Source organism: Schistocerca americana, chromosome 8 (genome assembly GCF_021461395.2).
Source record: "Schistocerca americana isolate TAMUIC-IGC-003095 chromosome 8, iqSchAmer2.1, whole genome shotgun sequence".
Taxonomy (NCBI): domain Eukaryota; kingdom Metazoa; phylum Arthropoda; class Insecta; order Orthoptera; family Acrididae; genus Schistocerca; species Schistocerca americana.
Window position 1 is genome coordinate 439039170 of NC_060126.1, and position 22011 is coordinate 439061180.

Consider the following 22011-nt stretch of genomic DNA (forward strand, 5'->3'; position numbering starts at 1 on the left):
TCATGGCCCTGAATGATCATTCTGAATAAAAAGAGAAAATTCTTACCTCAATGAAGTCGCCGGATAACGAATATATATCTGCTCTTACAATAAATTTTTCTGGCACAGCCCTGTGCAATGCTGGCCGATAGATTTGTCATTTATGAAAAGAAACAACTGATTTTTCTTTCGCAATAATCGGGATGATCATGGATTGGAGAAATTAGTAAATTCTTTAAATTGAAATGAATGGTTGTTAAAAGTTACTTTTTGTGAGAATGATTGTTATTAGGACATTTTTAAAACATTTACATGGGACTTGAAACAACAATACTACATATGAACGAGGCTGCTTTTATCTTATACTATAATGCTCAGGCTCCGCCATCGCTGCACCACGACCGGCCCAGCCAACACGATACACCAGACCAGACCAGACTGCTCGCCAGCAACAACTTACTCCTACTGCTACACAGTTCCTACTGTAGTCAACACTGCTCTCTGGTATGAGATTCTCTTATAGCTTACATATCGCAGGCAGCGCGTGAGCAATACATCGAAATTACATCTGTTCCCACCACCTTGAACGATGGAGGTGTTATTATGGTTCCACTGTTTGGTGTACCTAATGTACTACCAAAATGATAACATACAATATTAATACAACATCTCAGTGTCCTGGCTACAATGATAAATACTTCAGGGAAGAGAACTGTAGGAAGATATGGACTTTCGGTGCAAATACGTGCAACCTACTGTGCTACAACCATGATGCAATCCTTCCCATTCCTTTCCTAGTTCCTAAATAGGTCAAAGACCTTTACAGTGCGTGTGCACTTCATTTCAATTGTTAATATGATCAGTCGTTCTAAATATGCTAAAGAATTCTACAGTGCGTGTGCACTTTATGTCATTGGTTAATATATTTTGTACTCAGTGTGTGTGTACTTTATTTCACTCCATGATATGATGTAAAAATGCTAAAGACTTCTACAGTGCGTGTGCACTTTATGTAATTTGTTAATATATTTTGTATTTAGTGCGTGTGGACTTTATTTCACTTCATGATATGTTATGTAAAAATGCTAAAGACTTATACAGTGCGTGAGCACTTTGTCCTTTGTTAATATCTTTTGTACTCATTGCGTATACTTTTTGTCATTTCTTTATATATCCTGTACTCAGTGCGTGTGCATTCTATTTCATTACTTAATATGTACTGCACTTATCAATAATGTGTATACTCTGTGACTGTAGACTTAGTAACTAAATAGATTTTAGAAAAATTTGTTGCTCATGGCAAGTCCTATTGTTGACTCACCATCGCTGCCAAATTTTTGCCCCCCCCCCCCCCCCCCTCAGTGGAGGGCTATGTAAGAGGTCCGAGCAGATGTAATTTCGATGTATTACTCACGCGATGCCTCCGATATGTAAGGTATAAGAGAATCTCATACCAGAGAGCAGTGTTGACTGCAGTAGGAGCTGTGTAGCTGTAGGAGTAAGTTGTTGCTAGCGAGCAGTCTAGTCTGGTCTGGTGTATCGTGTTGGCTGGGCCGGTCGTGGTGCAGCGATGGCGGAGCCTGAGCATTATTGTGTAAGGTAAAAGCAGCCTCGTTCATATGTAGTATTGTTGTTTCAGGTCCCATGTAAATGTTTTAAAAATGTTCTAATAATAATCTTTCTCATAAAAAGTAACTTTTAACAACCATTCATTTCAATTTAAAGAATTTACTAATTTCTCCAACCCATGATCATCCCGATTATTGCAAAAGAAAAATCAGCTGTTTCTTTTCATAAATGACAAATCTATTGGCCAGCATTGCACAGGGCCGTGCCAGAAAAATTTATTGTAGGAGCAGATATATATGCGTTACCCGGCGACTTCTTTGAGGTAAGAATTTTTTTTTTTTTTATTCAGAATAATCTTTCAGGGCCATGACGCAGCACTGCTGACGTCCAAAATTTACCAGGTTAAATTAACAGTCAATTATTGAAAAGTTATAAGTGAGCGACAATTTAATTGAGAGGTTAGTTACATTATATTATTACCAGGTAACTGAATTTATTTATTTTTTTTTTTTTGGTTGGGACGCTACACTGAATGTGAACGACATAATTATAATTTTTACTGGTGAGAAGTTTAGGGATTTTTCTGTTTTGAGGTTACACTAAAATGTGAATTTATATTTTGTGGGGAGGTTACAATAAAATATTTCACTTATTATGTTCATTATATGAGGTACCATCAATCTGTACACTCTCTGCGTCCCACCACCGCTTGTAACCTCGGGCCACTTCAAGAGAGTTCATGCACGTAAAGCAGGAAAACATTTTTAAAACTTTGTGATTATGTCTGGAACATCTGGCCTTGTACTTTCGCTGGTATAAATTGTCGTGATCAAAGGCGGCTAAAGATGAGTGCCATGCTGGTAAGACACAGTGTAGTTGCCGGTGGAGCCTAGGAAGCATCGAACTTCTACCAGAACTTTGCAGCGGTAATGACGAAAAGCACATGTACACTAAGAGTGTGGGGAAATATTCAGTTACCACTGTATAAAACACCGTGTGAGCTCTCTCTATCATCGTATTAGCCACACCAAGCGATTCTCAAAGTAACTATCATTATATCGGTCTTCATTTTTTGTTTTTGTATATTTCCGTAATAAATATGTTTCCTATGATTGCACTGTCAATGCAGACGTCTGTTTTTCACATTAATGACTTGGATTGATAGGACGTGGTGTTGTGTTCCCTGTAATACAGTCTATCACTAAGCCGAATACTACCGGAAAGAAATTGAGAAACGCTATAGATGTTAAATACACCTGAGTTACGCTGGGTTCTTGTAGGAAATGCAGTCCATTTTGGCACTGTGAAGCTTTCAAAATTCACTAACAGCCGTTACACAATGAACTATGTTACGCACATATTCTGTTTATCTAAATTTTTTTTCCTTGTGTGTGTGGGTGGGTGAGTGGGTATCTGTTGGTGGGGAGGCTTGTGTGCCTCAGCAATACAGATAGCCATACCGTAGGTGCAACCACAACGGAGGGGTAATTGTAGAAAGGCCAGCCAATGGCGTGGTTCTTGAAGAGGGGCAGTAGTAGCTGCAGGGGCAACAGTCTGGGTGGTTGAGTTATCTGGCCTTGTAAAATTCGCCAAAACAGCCTTGCGGTGCTAGAAATGCGATCGGCTGAAAGCAAAGGAAACTAAAAGCGTAATTTTCGGCGTGGGCGTGCAGCTTGACTGTATGGTTAAATAATGACATCCTCTTGGTTAAAATATTCCGGAGGCAAAGTAGTCCCCCATTCGGATCTCTGGGCAGGGTGTGCTGAGGAGGGCGTCGTTATCAGGAGAAAGAAAACTGGGATTCTGCGGATCGGAGCGTGGAATGTCAGATCCCTTAATTGGGCAGGTAGGTTAGAAAATTTGAAGAGCGAAATGCATAGGTTAAAGCTAGATACAGTGGGAATTACTGAAGTTCGGTGGCAGGAGGAACCAGTATTCTGGCGAGACGAATACAGGGTTATAAATGTAAAATCAATTAAGGATAATGCAGGAGTAGGTATAATGAATAAAAAAATAGGAACGCGAATAAGCTACTACGAACAGCATAGTGAACGCATTGTTGTGGCCAAGATAGACACGAAGCCCACACCTACCGCACAAGTACAGGATTTTACGCCAACTGGCTCCTCAGATGATGAAGAGATTGAAGAAATGTCTGATGCGATAAATGAAATTATTCAGATAGTTAATCGAGACGAAAATTTAATACTCGTTGGGGACTGAAATTCGATAGCAGGAAAAGGAAGAGAAGGAAAAGTAGTAGGTGAATATGGACTGGGGGTAAGGAATGAAAGAGGAAGCCGCCTGGTAGATTTTTACACAGAGCATAACTTAATTCTAGCTGACACTTGGTTTAAGATTCATGAAAGGCCATTGTACACGTGGAAGAGGCCTGGAGACACTGGAATGTTCCAGGTTGGTTATATAACGGTAAGACAGAGATTTAGGAACCATGTTTTAAATTTTAAGACATTTCCAGGGACAGATGTGGACTCCGACCACAACGTATTGGTTATGAACTGTAGATTAAAACTGAAAAGACTGCAACAGGTAGGAATTTAAGGAGATGGGACCTGGATAAATTGAAAGAACCAGAGGTTGTAGAGAGTTTTAGAGAGAGTATTAGGGAACGCTTGATAACTGCAGGAGAATGAAATACAGTAGAAGGAGAGTGGATAGTTTTGAGAGATGAAATAGTGAAGGCAGCAGGGTATCAAGTAGGTAAAAAGTAAAGCATATATTGAATTTAATTGATGAACGGAGAAAATATAAAAATGCAGTAAATGAGGGAGTAGAAACGTTTCAAAATAACATCAACAGGAAGTGCAAAATGACCGAGCAGGGATGGTTACAGGACAAATGTAAGGATATAGAGACACAAATAACTAGGGATAAGATGATACTGCCTACAGGAAAGTTAAAGAGATCTTCGGAGGAAAGAGAAGCACGTGTATGAATACCAAGAGCTCACATGAAAAACCAGTCCTAAGCAAAGAAGGGAAATCAGAAAGGTGGAAGGAGTGTGTAGAGGATCTATACAAAGGCGACGTACTTGAGGCCAATATTATGGAAATGGGGAGGACATACCTGAAGATGAAATGGGAGATATGATACTGCATGAATAATTTCACAGAAGACTGAAAGACCTAAGTCGAAGCAAGGCCCCGGGAGTAGACAACAATCCATTAGACCTGCTGATAGCTTTCGGACAGCCAACCATGCCAAAACTCTATCATCTGGTGAGGCGAAATACCCTCTGACTTGAAGAAGAATATAGTAATTAAAATCCCAAAGAAGCAGTTGTTGACAGGTGTAAAAATCACCGAACTATCAGTTTAATAAGCCACGGCTACAACATACTAATACGAATTCTTTACAGACGAATGGAAAATCTAGCAGAAGCCGACCTCGGGGAAGATCTGTTTGGATTCCGCGGAAATGTTGGAATACGCGAATGAATATTGACCTTACGACTTACCTGAGAAGACAGATTAAGGAAAGACAACCTTACGTTTGCGCTTAGAGAAAACTTTTGATAATGTTGACCGGAATACTCTCTTTCAAATTCTGAAGGTAGCAGGGGTAAAATACAGGGAGCGAAAGGCTATTTACAGTTTGTACAGAAACCAGATGGCAGTTATGAGAGTCGAAGGGCATGAAAGGCAGCAGTGGTTGCGAAGGAAGCGAGACAGGGTTGTAGCCTCTCCCCGATATTATTCAGTGTGTATAATGAGCAATTAATAGAGGAAACAAAAGAAAAATTTGGAATTGGAATTAAAATCCATGGGGAAGAAATAAAAACATTGAGGTTTTCGGACGACATTGTATATCTGTCAGAGACACCAAAGAACCTGGAAGAACAGTTGAAAGGAATGGACAATGTCTTGAAAGGAGGATGTAAGATGAACATCAACAAAAGCAAAACGAGGATAATGGAATGTACTCGAATTAAATCAGATGATGCTGAGGGAATCAGATTAGAAAATGAGACGCTTCAAGTAGTAGATGAGTTTTGCTATTTGGGGAGCAAAATAACTGATGATGGTCGAAGTAGAGAGGACATATAAAATGTAGACTCGCTATGTTAAGGAAAGCATTTCTGAAAATGAGAAATTTTGTTAACATCGAGCAAAGATTGTTTTAAGTGTCAGGAAGTCTTTTTTGAAGGTATTTGAATGGAGTGTAACCATGTATGGAAGTGAAACATGAACGATGAATCGTTTAGAAAAGAATAGAAGCTTTCTAAATGTGGTGGTACAGAAGTATGCCGAAGATTAGATGGGTAGATCACGTAACTAATAAGGAGGTACTGAACAGAATTATCGAGTAGAGGAATCTGCGGCACAACTTGACTAGATGAAAGAATCGGCTGGTAAGACCCATTCTGAGGCATCAGGCGATAACGAATTTAGTATTGGAGCCAAGCGTGGACGGTAAAAGTCGTAGACGGAGACCAAGAGATGAATATACCTAGCATATTCTGAAGGATGTATGTTGCAGTAGTTACTCGGAGATCAAGAAGCTTGCACAGGACAGAGTAGTATGGAGAACTGCATCAAACGAATCTCTGGACTGAAGACCACGACAACAACATGTCGGTAAAGCCTTGAGAAACACATTATTAATATTGAAACTTATGAGCTTTGTGTGTATGTGTGTGTGTGTGTGTGTGTGTGTGTGTGTGTGTGTGTTTCTAAAACCTTCCGTCAGTTATGTGAAAGCAAGTGCTTATAAATTTCGATTACTGAGTCGTATCTACAATTGCCTTCTCTCCCTTACTTTTATACATGAACATGTCTATGCAAATCACATTTTAAGTATGTGATTTTGACTAACCTGAAACGCATCTGATTGTCTGTAAATGAAACTGAGTATAAAGAATGGTTATCAGTGATACTCAGAACGGCTTTGTCATGAAACAATCACAAACAGTGGCTAACTATTTCGTAAAGAATATGTGCACTGTTTAAAAAACGCATCTGTTAAATCTACATGAAATTTTGATAGTGAAAAATGATCTTAATTCTCGGTCAAAGGTTCATTTAGGCCCTACATTTGTTTCCTGTCCTGGTAACGAATAAGTCTGTTCTGTCTGCGTGCTGGAAAACGATGAGCTGAAATGAATCACTGCGCTGCAGTGTACCTTTTTTATCTTATTTACCAGACCGCAATAGCAAAATTACGTTTTTTGGTTCTCATTCTAAAATACTAACTATTGTTCACGCAATAGTGCAAGGCATGACGGTGCATTTTTTACCTAACAAATTTTTCCTAATCTTTGGGGATAAATTTCGGTGAAATGTTTTGTAAGTGAGTAAGAGGTGTTCCAATTAGATTGAAACCTTTCTGTAACACAACAAATGACTTGTACTAACATGAACTATAACCTTATCTCAGTGTTGTCATATACCCTCGATAATACGCTTACACAAAACTTACATTGGGTAAGATTTACTGTCTTGCATTCGTAATGAAATATCTTTTTTATTAATCTTTGCGGGGGAAACTAATTAGAATACTCAACACGTAACTAATAATTCTCTCTGGACACCAATACGTATATATTGTTGAACACAGTGAAATCTTTACACTGCAATAATTACTAAACTAGCGCCTGCAGCAAAATAAACTCAATGCAAATTACATTTTCTTTCAAATGACACGTCATTATATACAATAGTAGCAAATTACCTTCTATCCTCAATTCTCAGTTACATCATCTCAAATAACAACTCTCTCTCTCTCTCTCTCTCTCTCTCTCTCTCTCTTTCTGGCCGACAAGCGACAAGTACTCCCGACTCTTTCGCTCACCCAAGCTCTACTGAATAATGACACAATCTCTGGTGGCCAAAGCATACGTCACTCACTTGTTCAGGCATGCAAGGATGCACGTAGTAGCAAACATTCCGTATAAAACGTTATTTCTCTGGATGTTTACTCTCAAACATCCACCAAGTGGGAAACATTCCAAAGAAACGGTAAAATATGCCAAAAAACTGACATATCTCATGATATGTACCTTATTCACAACCATTTCTCCTAATATGCACATCTTTCAATATTATTTATTTTACGTTACGTCATGCAAACGTAAGTCTGATTTAGCGCATAGTTCTAAGAGAGCTCGATGCGTGAGAGGTTTTCGAAAACTGGGAGTAATCTCTGATCCGCCGGAACTTTGATGTAGGTGGCGAGACGTTGGAACAGTCCAAGCACGTCACGTTTAGACGCTCAGCGTCACGCGTCTCTTCTAGCTTCTGAGTCGCCTGAAGACTCAGGACAATGGCATCAATTACATACTGGACGACAAAGAGGCGTCGTGGCTTTACATGTAGTGGCACTACATACATTTATACACAGACATATACGCATCTACACCAGTATATAACCATTTAGTCACCATCCCACATCGTAAAGAAACTACTGATAAGCGAGCGCAGCCGCGGGTCAGCTAGTATTTTTATATGTGTCCTTTTGTCGATCAATTGGAGAATTTCTTCTGTTAACCACGTCTTCACAGCCTCCTTTCTTGTACCTGTCCAGTTCTGTGCGGCCTCTGTGAAGGCTATTTTTGAGGACTTCCATTCCTCTATACACATTATTGTAATCGATAGATTCCAAAAATTGGAAACGTTCAACATCACTGCTGAAAGTTTCATTAGTTTTCTTCCTTGTACGTTAAATCTTCTGATGATGCTCTTAAACTAAAGCTAACTCTTAATGACTACTAAATTATGTTCTTATATGGGAAAGACCTGTGATCAGGTATCTGTCTCATCATAATGTAAAACTGATATCTACTTTTACATCTAGGCCCTTTTAAGTTATATCTTTTGTCTCATTTGTACTGGTAAACCTGTATTCTTCCATAAATCTGCCATTTAGTCCTTCTTCTTTCCGTAAAATTTCAGTTCCTCACGATTATTAGATTTTCACCTCATGTTACGTATTGAATTACTAATATTATTTCGTTACATAGTCTTTCCGTCTCGTTGTCTTCTATTTGTGACGTTGCTACGAATGTTTTCTGTGACGTGCTGAAGTTCGTTTTGTTTCTATTCTGACGATAATCATATCGATGGAATACTCACACTACCGAATTAATGTTCCTACTTCCCTACTTATTAAAAATCTTACACACAATATAGGTTACTGTTTTCTACTGCTGTTAAACACCTGAAGTCTTCCCATTATCCCACTTCCCTTTACTGACCCGTATCACACCTAAATCCAGCCTTTGCCCTTCCCACTTTCAGTTTTTCTAGATTTCTTAGCGCATTCAGGCTTCTCAGATTCCACGCTGCGGCTCGTAGATACCGTTTCATTGTTACGAAAATATTTTCTTATGATCGCCCCTCCTTCGGCAGTCGTCTACTGCACATCCGAGCAAGGATCAAACCTGGAATCTTAATGGGTGTCTTTAATTCAATGGTTTCCATTGCTCTGTGTATTTTCTTGCAGCTGCCATTTCTTCTGTCTTTAGAGGCAGCTTCCCAACCGAAATGCAAGACAATACCCTGAATCATTATTCACTCCTACAACCTCTTTTACAAAGTTGTTGGCAGAATAAGGGTATAGCGGGAAGTCATAGGCAACAACACTGATGATTTTTGTTCAGAGTCTAAGAATATCGGCAAGGAATTCGGTCATAGACAATCTAAAACTCTTCCCATAATCCACAATGCAGCTATTTCTTTGACTCATCAGTCTTTTGACTGATTTGATGCGGCCCGCGATGGATTCGTCTCCTTCGCCAAGATCTTCATCTCAGAGTAGCACTTGGAGCCTGAGTCCTTAATTATCTGCTGGATGTATTCCAATGTTTGCCATCCTCTACACTCTACAGCCCCCTCTAGAAACATAGAAGTCACTCCTTTATATTCTAACGGATGTTCTATCATCCAGCCCTTCTTCTTGTCAGTTTTTTACGTATATTTCCTTCCTGATACTTTACCTTATCACCCTACATAACTTTGAACATTCGTTTGTAGCACCACATCTCAAATGTTTAGATTCTCTTCAGTTCTGGTTCTCCAACAGTCCCTATGCGCGAGATATTTCTTCCTCAAATTAGTGCAAATGTTTCATTCTAGTAGACTTTTCCTGGGTGGGATCGCCCTTTTTTCCAGTGCTAATTTGCTTTTTATGTCCTCCTTGCTATGTCCATCATGTGTTGATTTTTAGTCTCGGCAGCAGAATTCCTTAACTTTATCTACTTCTTCATCACCAGTAATGAAGTTAAGTTTCTCGCTGTTTTCAAATCTACTACTTTTCATTACTTTCATTATTCATCGATTTACTTTCAGTTCTCATTAGACTTCTCATTCCATTCAACAGACCCTGTAATTCTTCTCCGCTATCACTGAGGATAGCAATGTCATACGCGAACCGCATCACTGATATCCTTTCATCTTGAATTTCAGTTCCACTCTTGAACCTTTCTTTTATTGCCGTCATTGCTTTTTCCATGTATGGACTGAACTGTAAGGGTGAAAGACTAAATGATTGTCTTACACCATTTTCAATTCGAGAACTTCGTTCTTGATCTTCCACCCTTATTATACCCTCTTGGCTCTTGCATATTGTGTATATTACCCGTCTCTCCTTATAGCTTACCCCTATTTTCCTAAGAATTTCGAACATATCGTACCATTTGACACTGTCGAACGCTTTTCCAAGTCGACAAATCTTATAAATTTTTCTTGATTTTTTCTTTAGTCTTGCTTCCATTATCAACCGCAACGTCAGAACTGCCTCTCTGATGTCTTTACCTTTCCCAAAGGCGAAATGATCGTCATCTAACACACCCTCAAATTTCTTTTCCATTCTTCTGTATATTATTCGTGTAAGTAACTTTGATGAATGAGCTGTAAGCCGATTGTGAGATAATCCTCGCACTTGTCAGCTCTTGTAGTCTTTGGAATTGTGAGGACGATGTTTTCCCGAAAGTCAAATGGTACATCGCCAGACTCACACAGTCTACACATCAACCTGTTGCCACATCCTCCAATGATTTTAGTAGTTCTTATGCATGTTATCTATCCCTGCTGCTTTATTTGGTCTTAACTCTTTCAAAGCTCTTTTAAATTCTGATCCTAATACCTGATCCCCTATCTCTTCCCCATCGATCCCCGCCGACTTCTGTGTCTTTCAATCACACCAATCAAGCCTTCTCCCTGACAGGTGCTTTCAATGCACTCTTTTCACCTATCCGCTGTTTCTTCGGTATTTAACAGTGGAATTTTCGTTGCACACTTAATATTACTACACTTGCTATTATTTTCACGGAAGGTTGTTGTCTTTTCTATACGCTGAGTAAGACCTCCCAACAACAGTTCTTTTTCGATATTCTCCCCGTGTTTTTCGTGCTGCCGTTTCGTCGTAGCTCCCCCTTTCTACCTACGTATTTCATTCCATTGCGACATCTTTTTCTTTATTCGTGAATATTCATGAACAGTTTTGTATTTCTTCCGCTACCCATGGTTTCTTCGCAGTTACATTCTACGTACCTATGTCTTTCTTTCCGTTTTGTGCGAGTGCCCGTATTAGAGATGTCCGTTTCCTTTCAACTGAACTGCGTACTGAGCTATTCCTTATGGTAGTACCTATAGCCTTAGAGAACTTCAAGCGTGTCTCTTCATTCCTTACAAGGGAACCTCCCCATCGCACCAGCCCCCCCCCCCCCCCCCTCAGATTTAGTTATAAGTTGGCACAGTGGATAGGCCTTGAAAAACTGAACACAGATCAATCGAGAAAACAGGAAGAAGTTGTGTGGAACTATGAAAAAAATAAGCAAAATATACAAACTGAGTAGTCCATGCGCAAGAAAGGCAACATCAAGGATAATGTGTGGAAAGGGGCGCCGTGGTCCCGTGGTTAGCGTGAGCAGCTGCGGAACGAGAGATCCTTGGTTCAATCCCTCAAGTGAAGAGTTTACTTTTTTTCAAAAATGGTTCAAATGGCTCTGAGCACTATGGGACTTAACATCTATGGTCATCAGTTCCCTAGAACTTAGAACTACTTAAACCTAACTAACCTAAGGACATCACATACATCCATGCCCGAGGCAGGATTCGAACCTGCGACCGTAGCAGTCGCGCGGCTCCGGACTGAGCGCCTAGAACCGCTATACCACCGCGGCCGGCTTACCTTCTTTTTTTTTCGATAAGTTATGATCTGTCCGTTCGTTAATTGACGTCTCTGTTCACTGTAATAAGTTTAGTGTCTGTGTTTTGCGACCGCACCGCAAAACCGTGCGATTAGTAGACGAAAGGACGTGCCTCTCCAATGGGAACCGAAAACATTTGATCGCAAGGTTATAGGTCGACCGATTCCTCTAAAGGAAACAGGTCTGATATATTCTATACGACACAGGTGACGGCATGTGCGTCACATGACAGGAATATATTGTCGACCCACCTACCTTGTACACTTGGCGAATGGATAAAAAGGTTCTTCTACCTTGTCCGCTTTAGGTTTTCTTGTGGATGTGATAATCACTCCCAAAAAGTGATGAAAACATAAGAGGTTGTCTCATAAACTGCAACAAATGAATGCAACAGTTTCACAGTCGCATAGTTTTCCCTGTGCTCTGTCAATGGTATGTTTTTAACGTTTCCAAATTTTTCCGTTTAGGTGTAGCGTCCCCATACTACGGCGCAGTTACCTCCCATCGGACGGACGGACAGACAGATAATAATTGTCAGAAAATAAAAAATTAAACATTTCCCTAGAGGGAAGACTTGAACCAAAGAGCTATCGATCCGCAGCTGCTCACGCTAACCACGGGACCACGGCGCCCCTTTCCTCACATTACACTTGATGTTGCCTATCTTGCGCATGGACTACTCAGTTTGTATATTTTTCTTATTTTTTCATAGTTCCACACAACTTCTTCCCTTTTTTTTCTCGATTGATCTGTGTTCAGTTTTTCAAGGCCTATCCACTGTGCCAAGTTGTAACTAAATCTGAGGGAGGTGCGATGGGGAGGTTCCCTTGTTAATACTTCAGTATACCACTTCTTTGCACGGTGATTCTTTATGATTAGTCTCTTAAGCTTCACCTTACCCTTTATCGCTACTAAATTGAGACCAGAGTCTATATCCGCTCCTGGTTACGCCTTACAATCGAGTATCTGATTTCGGAATCTCTGCCTGACTATAATATAATCTAATTTAAATATTCACGTATATCCCAACATTTTTCATGTATACCTCCCCTTCCTGTGATTTTTCAACAGAGTATTCACTATTATTAACTGATATTTATTACAAAACTTAGTATTTCTTCTCTCTCATATTCTCCTGTAACCCTTTCCTCTATTCCTTCTCCGAAAAATGCATTCCAGTATCCTATGACTATTAGATTTAAATCTGCCTTTACCTATTGAATTACCCGCTCAGTGTCCTCATATACTTTCTCTACCTTTTCATTTTCATCTTGTGACGTCGGCATGTACATCTCAACTATTGTTGTTGGTGTAGGTTTCCAGTCGATTCTGAAGAGAACGAGGTCCTGACTGAATTGTTCCCTGCAACACACTCTCTGCCGTACCTTCCTGTTCACAACGAATTCTAATCCTGTTATAATATTTACTGCTTCTGTTGGTATTAACCTGCACGTATCTGACCAGAAATCCTCGTCTCTTTTCCATTTCACTTCACTGATTTCCACTATATCGAGACTGAGCCTTAGCGTTTCCATTTCCTGATTTTCTAGCTAATCTACCACTTTCAGATTCTGACATTCCATGCGCAGACTCGTAAAAAGTTGTCGATTCGTTGGTTATTCAGTCTTTTTCTCAGAGTCACATCCGCCTTGGCAGTCAATTCCCTAAAATCCGAATTGGGAACTGTTCCGGAATCTTTTGCCAATGCAGATTTAATACTGCCGAATTAAAGTAACTCACATAGTGGCAATTTACAGAGGTTTTTAAGTAATCTATACGCTTACTGAAAACGCCGAGAAATTTAAAATGTAAGTAAAAGATATCGGTACGTCCGTTTTCCAGCAAAATTATCTACGGTTGTTCCATTCTTCCGAGAAACCCTTTATGGAAGAGTCATGTGAAATTTAAATGCTGCCGTCTGATCTGGTTCCACACAAGTCAGCCATCACAATATGTGGTCCCTGGATTAGTAACTGACTCTGTATTCGGAACTGCTGGCGGTAACTCTCTGGTTAAGATAAGAACTACGAGTGCAAAGCTTCCGGGCTCAATCTTTAAATCAGTTGTAGGATTTTGTCTGGCACGTTTCACTTTTTTCATCTCTGGCAATGATCTTTATGAGACCAACTGTCGGACCCTGTATAAATGCTTGCAGCCAGTTCGAAGGTCATAGGGAGGCGAAGACAAACAATTATTCATGACTGCTGATACGTATTTGTTTAACATTGTTCAAGGATCAAGTATAAGATTATTGGAACAAAGTATGTAACTCTCACCGGGAAATAAGTAAAACTCCACTAACGTTAATACACGTGGCAAATGCTGGAAGTGGAGTGCTATCCACATATTCGCAACAGGATATTTTTCTGACTCTGATTCCAATTCAACAGGATTCGACTCATAAAAATTAAGCGATGTACAAGAAAGGTCACAGTTCGTAGTAATAGACGGAAAGTCATCGAGTAAAACAGAAGTAATATCTGGCGTTCCCCAAAGAAGTGTTATAGGCCCTCTGTTGTTCCTGATCTATATTAACGATATAGGATAGAATCTGAGCAGTCTTCTTAGATTGTTTGCAGATGATGCTGTCATTTACCGTCTTGTAAAGTCATCAGCTCACCAAAAAGAATTGCAAAATGATTTAGATAAGGTAACTGTATGGTGCTAAAAGTGGCAGTTGACTCTGATTAAAGGAAAGTGTGAAGTTATTCACATGAGTACTAAAAGAAATCCGCTAAATTTCGATTACGCGGTAAGTCACTCAAATCTTAAGGCTGTAAATTCCACTAAATACTTAGGGATTACTATTTCAAATAACCTAAACTGCAACGATCACATAGATAATGTTTTGAGTAGAGCAAACCAAAGTCTGCTATTCACTGGCAGAACGCTTAGAAAGTGCAACAGGTCTACTAAAGAGACTGGTTACACCACGCTTGTCCGGCCCATTCTGGAGTATTTCTGTGCGGTGTGGGATCCTCATGAGGTGTTACTGAGGGATGACATCGAAAAAGTACAAAGAAGGGCAGCTCCTTTTATATTATAGCGAAATAGGGTAGATAGTGCCACAGACATGATACGTGAATTGGAGTGGCAATCATTAAAACAAAGGTGTTTTTCGTTGCGACGGTATCTTCTCATGAAATTTCACAGCAGTTTTCTCCTCCGATTGGGAAAACATTCAGTTGGCACCCACCTACATAGGGGAAACGATCATCAGGATAAAGTAAGAGAAATCAGGGATCGCACAGAAAAATTTAAGTGCTCGTTTTTCCCGCGCGCCGTTCAACAGTCGAACGGTAGAGAGACAGGTTGATGGTGGTTCATTGAACCCTCTGCCAGGCACTTTATTGTGAATAGCAGAGTAATCACGTAGATATAAATGTAGAATCCTCACTGTGCTCTTCATGCAACTACCGGGATCTGTGAGCGAGCGGTTCTAGGCGCTTCGGTTTGGAACCGTGCTGCTGCTACGGTCGCAGGTTCGAATCCTGCCTCGGGCATGGATGTGCGTGATGTCCTTTAGGTTAGTTAGGTTTAAGTAGTTCTACGTCTAGGGGACTGATGACCTCAATTGTTAAGTCCCATAGTATTTAAGATAAAAAAAACTTCGTGCAACTTTTTCAGCTGAAATTTTGAACTGTGTGTTACAGGTTATGCGAAACTGATTCCAATTTTTTAGTGGCAGATTGCGTGCATACGACGCAGCAGTAACTAGGACTGTTCCTTGTATTCCAGAAGTGTCGTGCACCCCCGGGACTACATACAAGGAGGGGTGTAACACTTGCCGCTGCCTCGCAGACGGGAAGTCCGGAGCCTGCACCAGGAGAGCCTGTCCCACGGAAGGCAACTGAAGGCTGAGCATTGTGTAGCCGCTCTGCACGTAGCTGCAAAGTCTTGCAAAATTATTTTAGTCCCTGCATGTCTAGACTGATTCAGTTAAATTAGTTATGTGACTCTTCTTTAATTACTTTCTTCTACTTCTAATCAAACATAGATTTCAAAGTTTTTTCTTCATTTAGTTCATTAGTACAGGTTTTACTTGAACCTTGTCCATGGTTCGGCAAGCCTTTGGATTTGTGATTATAGGCTTATTAATATAACTTAATGAAGTTATTTTATGTTAAATACGTACATTAATTGTGAAATAATGTGACCCAAGGGTTCTCTATCAGTAATCAATCAGTAACATATAAAAGGACCACTGCGCCACCTACAGCAATGTAAGTAAAAAAATTTTCCAGCGTTTACATATTCTATGGAAACATCTTGTTCCCGAAAACATATAAATTACTTGCTGTTACAAGAAATTCATCTGTTTTAAATATTAAAACAAATACTTCATAGTGATTTTATTGCGCGAATCTGTTCTGTTTTCTTAAGGTAACTTTGAATACGGCATATGAAAAATCTAATAAAACGTGTATGAACTGTGATTTCAGATCAGCGGTACCAGAGAAATCAGTCTGTGGCTGAAACAGAACGGACGAATTGTATTTTCAAATGTTTTATAGCAAAATGTAAGCGAGAAGCAAAGTTTCTCTCAGCAAACTGTACTATCTTCTCTTGTCTCCATCTAACTGGGCATATGTATATTATGTAAGCCTCTGTGTAGTAGAATTGGTTCTTATCTGTAATTACATATGTAAAAAAACAGGTTATATTTACGTATCATTTAAAAGAAAGTATGCCCCCTCAGTAGTTAAGTGGTACATGATTTACAATTTTTTTCCCGTTAAAGATAGCTGGTATTGTGAGCTCAGCAAATCATGGTAAAGGGGGGCAGTGTGTCGAACGCAGTTCGCGTTCAGCCATTCATTTCATTCTGCTTTGACAAAGCACGGCTTTGAGTTATTTGCCGATCATTTAACAGTGACCTGGGAACATTCTGAGTAAGCACAAATTACATATAACCTGACCATTGTCTCCCTACTGTGAATCTGCTACTTTCCCTTCTGTCAGATACAGACCCCAAAGAACTGATGGCTGAGTTAAGTTTCTACGGCTCGTAAATGGTAGAATCTTCAAGGGCCCATTTTATTTTGAAATCAATGAATTCTTTTTAGATCCGTATCAGACGCTACCGAAGAACACGCGCCGCCATCAACAATGGCCGTTGCTCGACGGGAGAGAAACTATATTAAAATACCAACTTGATTTCCACATTTTTTTTTGGTCATCAGTCTACTGACTGGTTTGAGGCGGCCCGCCACGAATTCCTTTCCTGTGCTAACCTCTTCATCTCAGAGTAGCGCTTGCAACCTACGTCCTCAATTATTTGCTTGACGTATTCCAATCTCTGTCTTCCTCTACAGTTTTTGCCCTCTACAGCTCCCTCTAGTACCATGGAAGTCATTCCCTTATGTCTTAGCAGATGTCCTATCATCCTGTCCCTTCTCCTTAGCAGTGTTTTCCATATATTCCTTTCCTCTACGATTCTGCGTAGAACCTCCTCATTCCCTACCTTATCAGTCCACCTAATTTTCAACATTCGTCTATAGCAGCACATCTCAAATGCTTCGATTCTCTTCCGTTCCGCTTTTCCCACAGTCCATGTTTCACTACCATACAATGCTGTACTCCAGACGTACATCCTCAGAAATTTCTTCCTCAAATTAAGGCCGGTATTTCATATTAGTAGACTTCTCTTGGCCAGAAATGCCTTTTTTGCCATAGCGAGTCTACTTTTGATGTCCTCCTTGCTCCGTCCGTCATTGGTTATTTTACTGCCTAGGTAGCAGAATTCCTTAACTTCATTGACTTCGTGACCAATCCTGATTATAAGTTTCTCGCTGTTCTCATTTCTACTACTTCTCATTACCATCGTCTTTCTCCGATTTACTCTCAAACCATACTGTGTACTCATTAGACTGTTTATTCCGTTCAGCAGATCGTTTACTTCTTTTTCACTTTCACTCAGGATAGCAATGTCATCAGCGAATCGTATCATTGATATCCTTTCACCTTGTATTTTAATTCCACTCCTCAACCTTTCTTTTATTTCCATCATTGCTTCCTCGATGTACAGATTGAAGAGTAGGGGCGAAAGGCTACAGCCTTGTCTTACACCCTTCTTAATACGAGCACTTCGTTCTTGATCGTCCACTCTTATTATTACCTCTTGGTTGTTGTACATATTGTATATGACCCGTCTCTCCCTATAGCTTACCCCTACTTTTTTCAGAATCTCGAACAGCTTGCACCATTTTATATTGTCGAACGCTTTTTCCAGGTCGACAGATCCTATGAAAGTGTCTTGATTTTTCTTTAGCCTTGCTTCCATTATTAGCCGTAGCGTCAGAATTGCCCCTCTCGTCCCTTTACTTTTCCTAAAGCCAAACTGATCGTCACCTAGCGCATTCTCAATTTTCTTTTCCATTCTTCTGTATATTATTCTTGTAAGCAGCTTCGATGCATGAGCTGTTAAGCTGATTGTGACATAATTCTCGCACTTGTTAGATCTTGCCGTCTTCGGAATTGTGTGGATGATGCTTTTCCGAAAGTCAGATGGTATATCGTCAGACTCATATATTCTACACACTAACGTGAATAGTCGTCTTGTTGCCACTTCCCCCAATGATTTTAGAAATTCTGATGGAATGTTATCTATCCCTTCTGCCTTATTTGATCGTAAGTCCTCCAAAGCTCTTTTAAATTCCGATTCTAATACTGGACCCCCTATCTCTTGTAAATCGACTCCTGTTTCTTCTTCTATCACATCAAACAAATCTTCACCCTCATTGAGGCTTTCAATGTATTCTTTCCACCTATCTGCTCTCTCCTTTGCATTTAACAGTGGAATTCCCGTTGCACTCTTAATGTTACCACCGATGCTATTAATGTCACCAAAGGTTGTTTTGACTTTCCTGTATGCTGAGTCTGTCCTTCCGACAATCATATCTTTTTCGATGTCTTCACATTTTACCTGCAGCCATTTCGTCTTAGCTTCCCTGCACTTCCTATTTATTTCATTCCTCAGCGACTTGTATTTCTGTATTCCTGATTTTCTCGGAACATGTTTGTGCTTCCTCCTTTCATCAATCAACTAAAGTATTTCTTCTGTTACCCATGGTTTCTTCGCAGCTACCTTCTTTGTACCTTTGTTTTCCTTCCCATCTTCTGTGATGGCCCTTTTTAGAGATGTCCATTCCTCTTCAACTGTACTGCCTACTGCGCTATTCCTTAATGCTGTATCTATAGCGTTAGAGAACTTCAAACGTATCTCCTCATTCCTTAGTACTTCCGTATCCCACTTCTTTGCGTATTGATTCTTCCTGACTAATGTCTTGAACTTCAGCCTACTCTTCGTCACTACTGCATTGTGATCTGAGTCTATATCTGCTCCTGGGCACGCCTTACAATCCAGTATCTGATTTCGGAATCTCTGTCTGACCATCATGTAATCTAATTGAAATCTTCCCGTATCTCCCGGCCTTTTCCAAGTATACCTCTTCCTCTTGTGATTCTTGAACAGGGTATTCGCTATTACTAGCTGAAACTTGTTACAGAACTCAATTAGACTTTCTCCTCTTTCATTCCTTGTCCCAAGCCCATATTCTCCTGTAACCTTTTATTCTACTCCTTCCCCTACAACTGCATTCCAGTCGCCCATGACTATTAGTTTTTCGTCCCCCTTTACATACTGCATTACCCTTTCAATATCCTCATACACTTTCTCTATCTGTTCATCTTCAGCTTGCGACGTCGGCATGTATACCTGAACTATCGTTGTCGGTGTTGGTCTGCTGTCGATTCTGATTAGAACAACCCGGTCACTGAACTGTTCACAGTAACACACCCTCTGCCCTACCTTCCTATTCATAACGAATCCTACACCTGTTATACCATTTTCTGCAGCTGTTGATATTAACCGTTTCTCATCTGACCAGAAATCCTTGTCTTCCTTCCACTTCACTGACCCCTACTATATCTAGATTGAGCCTTTGTATTTCCCTTTTCAGATTTTCTAGTTTCCCTGCCACATTCAAGCTTCTGACATTCCACGCCCCGACTCGTAGAACGTTATCCTTTCGTTGATTATTCAATATTTTTCTCATGGTAACCTCCCCCTTGGCAGTGCCCTCCCGGAGATCCGAATGGGGGACTATTCCGGAATCTTTTGCCAATGGGGAGATCATCAAGACACTTCTTCCATTACAGGCCACATGTCCTGTGGATACACGTTACGTGTCTTTAATGCAGTGGTTTCTATTGCCTTCTGCATCCTCATGTCGTTGATCATTGCTGATTCTTCCGCCTTTAGGGGCAATTTCCCACCCCTAGGACAAGAGAGTGCCCTGAACCTCTATCCGCTCCTCCGTCCTGTTTGACAAGGCCGTTGGCAGCATGAGGCTGACTTCTTATGCCGGAAGTCTGCTGATTATTTATCAAAATTTAGGCAGTGGCGGGGATCGAACCCGGGAGCGAAGACGTTTTGATTATGAATCAAAGACGCTACCCCTATACCACGGTGACAGACGTCGCAATTTTATTCAACTACCGAACCAACAATGGGTCATGTGCCAGCTGCAGGAACGTGAATACACAACTTTTCCAGTACGTATTCTATGGAATCACAAAATTCCCGAAGGAAGTTAAATTAATTTTGGTTACGTTTTCCAAAGCTTAATCCGAAACCATTAGCATCCGTCCATCATTGATCAATGCACTCATTGTGTTCGTAATTTTCAGAGGGTCACTTCTTGGGGTGTTAATTCGTTAAGGATTTTGATAGGCAAACGTTACCGTACACCATTATCAGGTGGAGATCAGGTTTTGAGCTGTGCGGACAGAGTGCGTGTGATAGTTGATAGGCAGCGGATGTTGTGTGTCTGTGTATGCAGCCAGCGCTAGACCGAACCTTTGGCATTATGCAAAAGAGTATGTGTTATGTCACTGTGATATCTATGAAAAACCGTATCCATATGGCACGATAATCGATGTTTGGAGAACAATCAAAACAACAGAAACCGATTTTTATAATTATTTTACTATGTATCGGATCTTGATATGAGAAAAACGTGGATGGAGGCGCATGCATCATTTAACGTATTTCTGGTAAATATATGCTGTTATCCATAACCAAACCACATATTCCAGTAGCGGTAGCGTCCCTACATGCGTGAAAATTTAATCCACCTTTTTTCAGAGATTAATACGTGCGGAACAGCGCGAGTTGAAATTTGTATTGTTGGCCGCCGTTTGCAAGACGACAGATCCCTCTTCAAATTAATTTAATGTTAAGCGGCGTAAAGCAAAATGGAGAGGGCTTACAATTGATTCTCGAGTAAACATACTAAAGTTAAGTTAGTTTCATTCATTTTGCAGAGAGTCGCGTCGATAGTAGAAGATTCTTGATGTCACCGCTTCGTGGCCATCTTTTGTTGAAGTGACGAGATTTTTGCAGCTAAGAAAGTTTTCAGCTTTGAATTAATAATACGTGTACGTTGAAAAGGTGTTTCTCCACGCGAATTCACGAAAGCATAAATTATTATTCATGTGGAAAGACGTTCTGTGAGAACACAGAGATTTCTAAACGTGCTTCACACCGAGCTGTTCCTGATTTATTTTACGTACATACAGGCATTCCAAAGTTATTTATTCATCGTGCAGTTGAATATAGAAAGCCTTAACAATACCAATAATAAGGCTCGGCCGTGATAAAAAGTTGTAGTGAATATGTTGTTTGAGTTTACGATGTATTATTAACAGCACAATTATACACACAGATACGCAGCCAAACAAACGAACAAATCATTACAACGTGTCTCGTATGACGCTTAGTAGAGAGGAGTATCATTTTAGAAACGTGATTGTCTTCTCTCCCGCCGGTCAGCAAATTCGCTCTGAGTGTGTCCTTTTGTCAAATTGATCAGCTCTGAATTCTCGTCTAGCACATCGAATGACATATTAGCAAATTTGTCTCTTCAGATGTTAGAAGAAACACACTCCACAATACACACCTTGACCCATGAATAATGTTTGGTTTAGTGATTTATTCATAGCTATGTGTCCCACTGAGTCACAAACTTCGTCAAGTGGCATCTACTGACTCTTACGTTGTTCTGTCATAGCTGACCGTATAGGGCAATTATGCCTTTGGGGCGGTTATTAATCCAGCGCATGTCTGACCCCTAGAGAAGCCGCCTTCTTCACCTACAGTTTCACATTCTTGACAAGTCACTTCTCCTATCTCAATCCTGTCTCGAGGAGACGCATCACAGGTTTTAACAAGACGTGTTCCGTTAATTGATAGACTTACTAAACACGCCAGTGAATTACGACGCTCACAATAA

General features: G+C 40.3%; 1 protein-coding gene across 1 annotated transcript in view; it reads left to right on the plus strand.

Annotated features, from left to right (window-relative positions):
- LOC124544904 (protease inhibitors-like) overlaps positions 1–16377 on the plus strand; it is a 52089-nt gene extending 35712 nt beyond the window's left edge. The window contains exon 4 of the mRNA XM_047123636.1: positions 15455–16377. Coding sequence (XP_046979592.1) covers positions 15455–15570 — 116 coding nt within the window. The 3' untranslated portion in view covers positions 15571–16377. The remainder of the gene's footprint in view (positions 1–15454) is intronic.
- The last annotated feature ends 5634 nt before the right edge of the window (positions 16378–22011 follow it).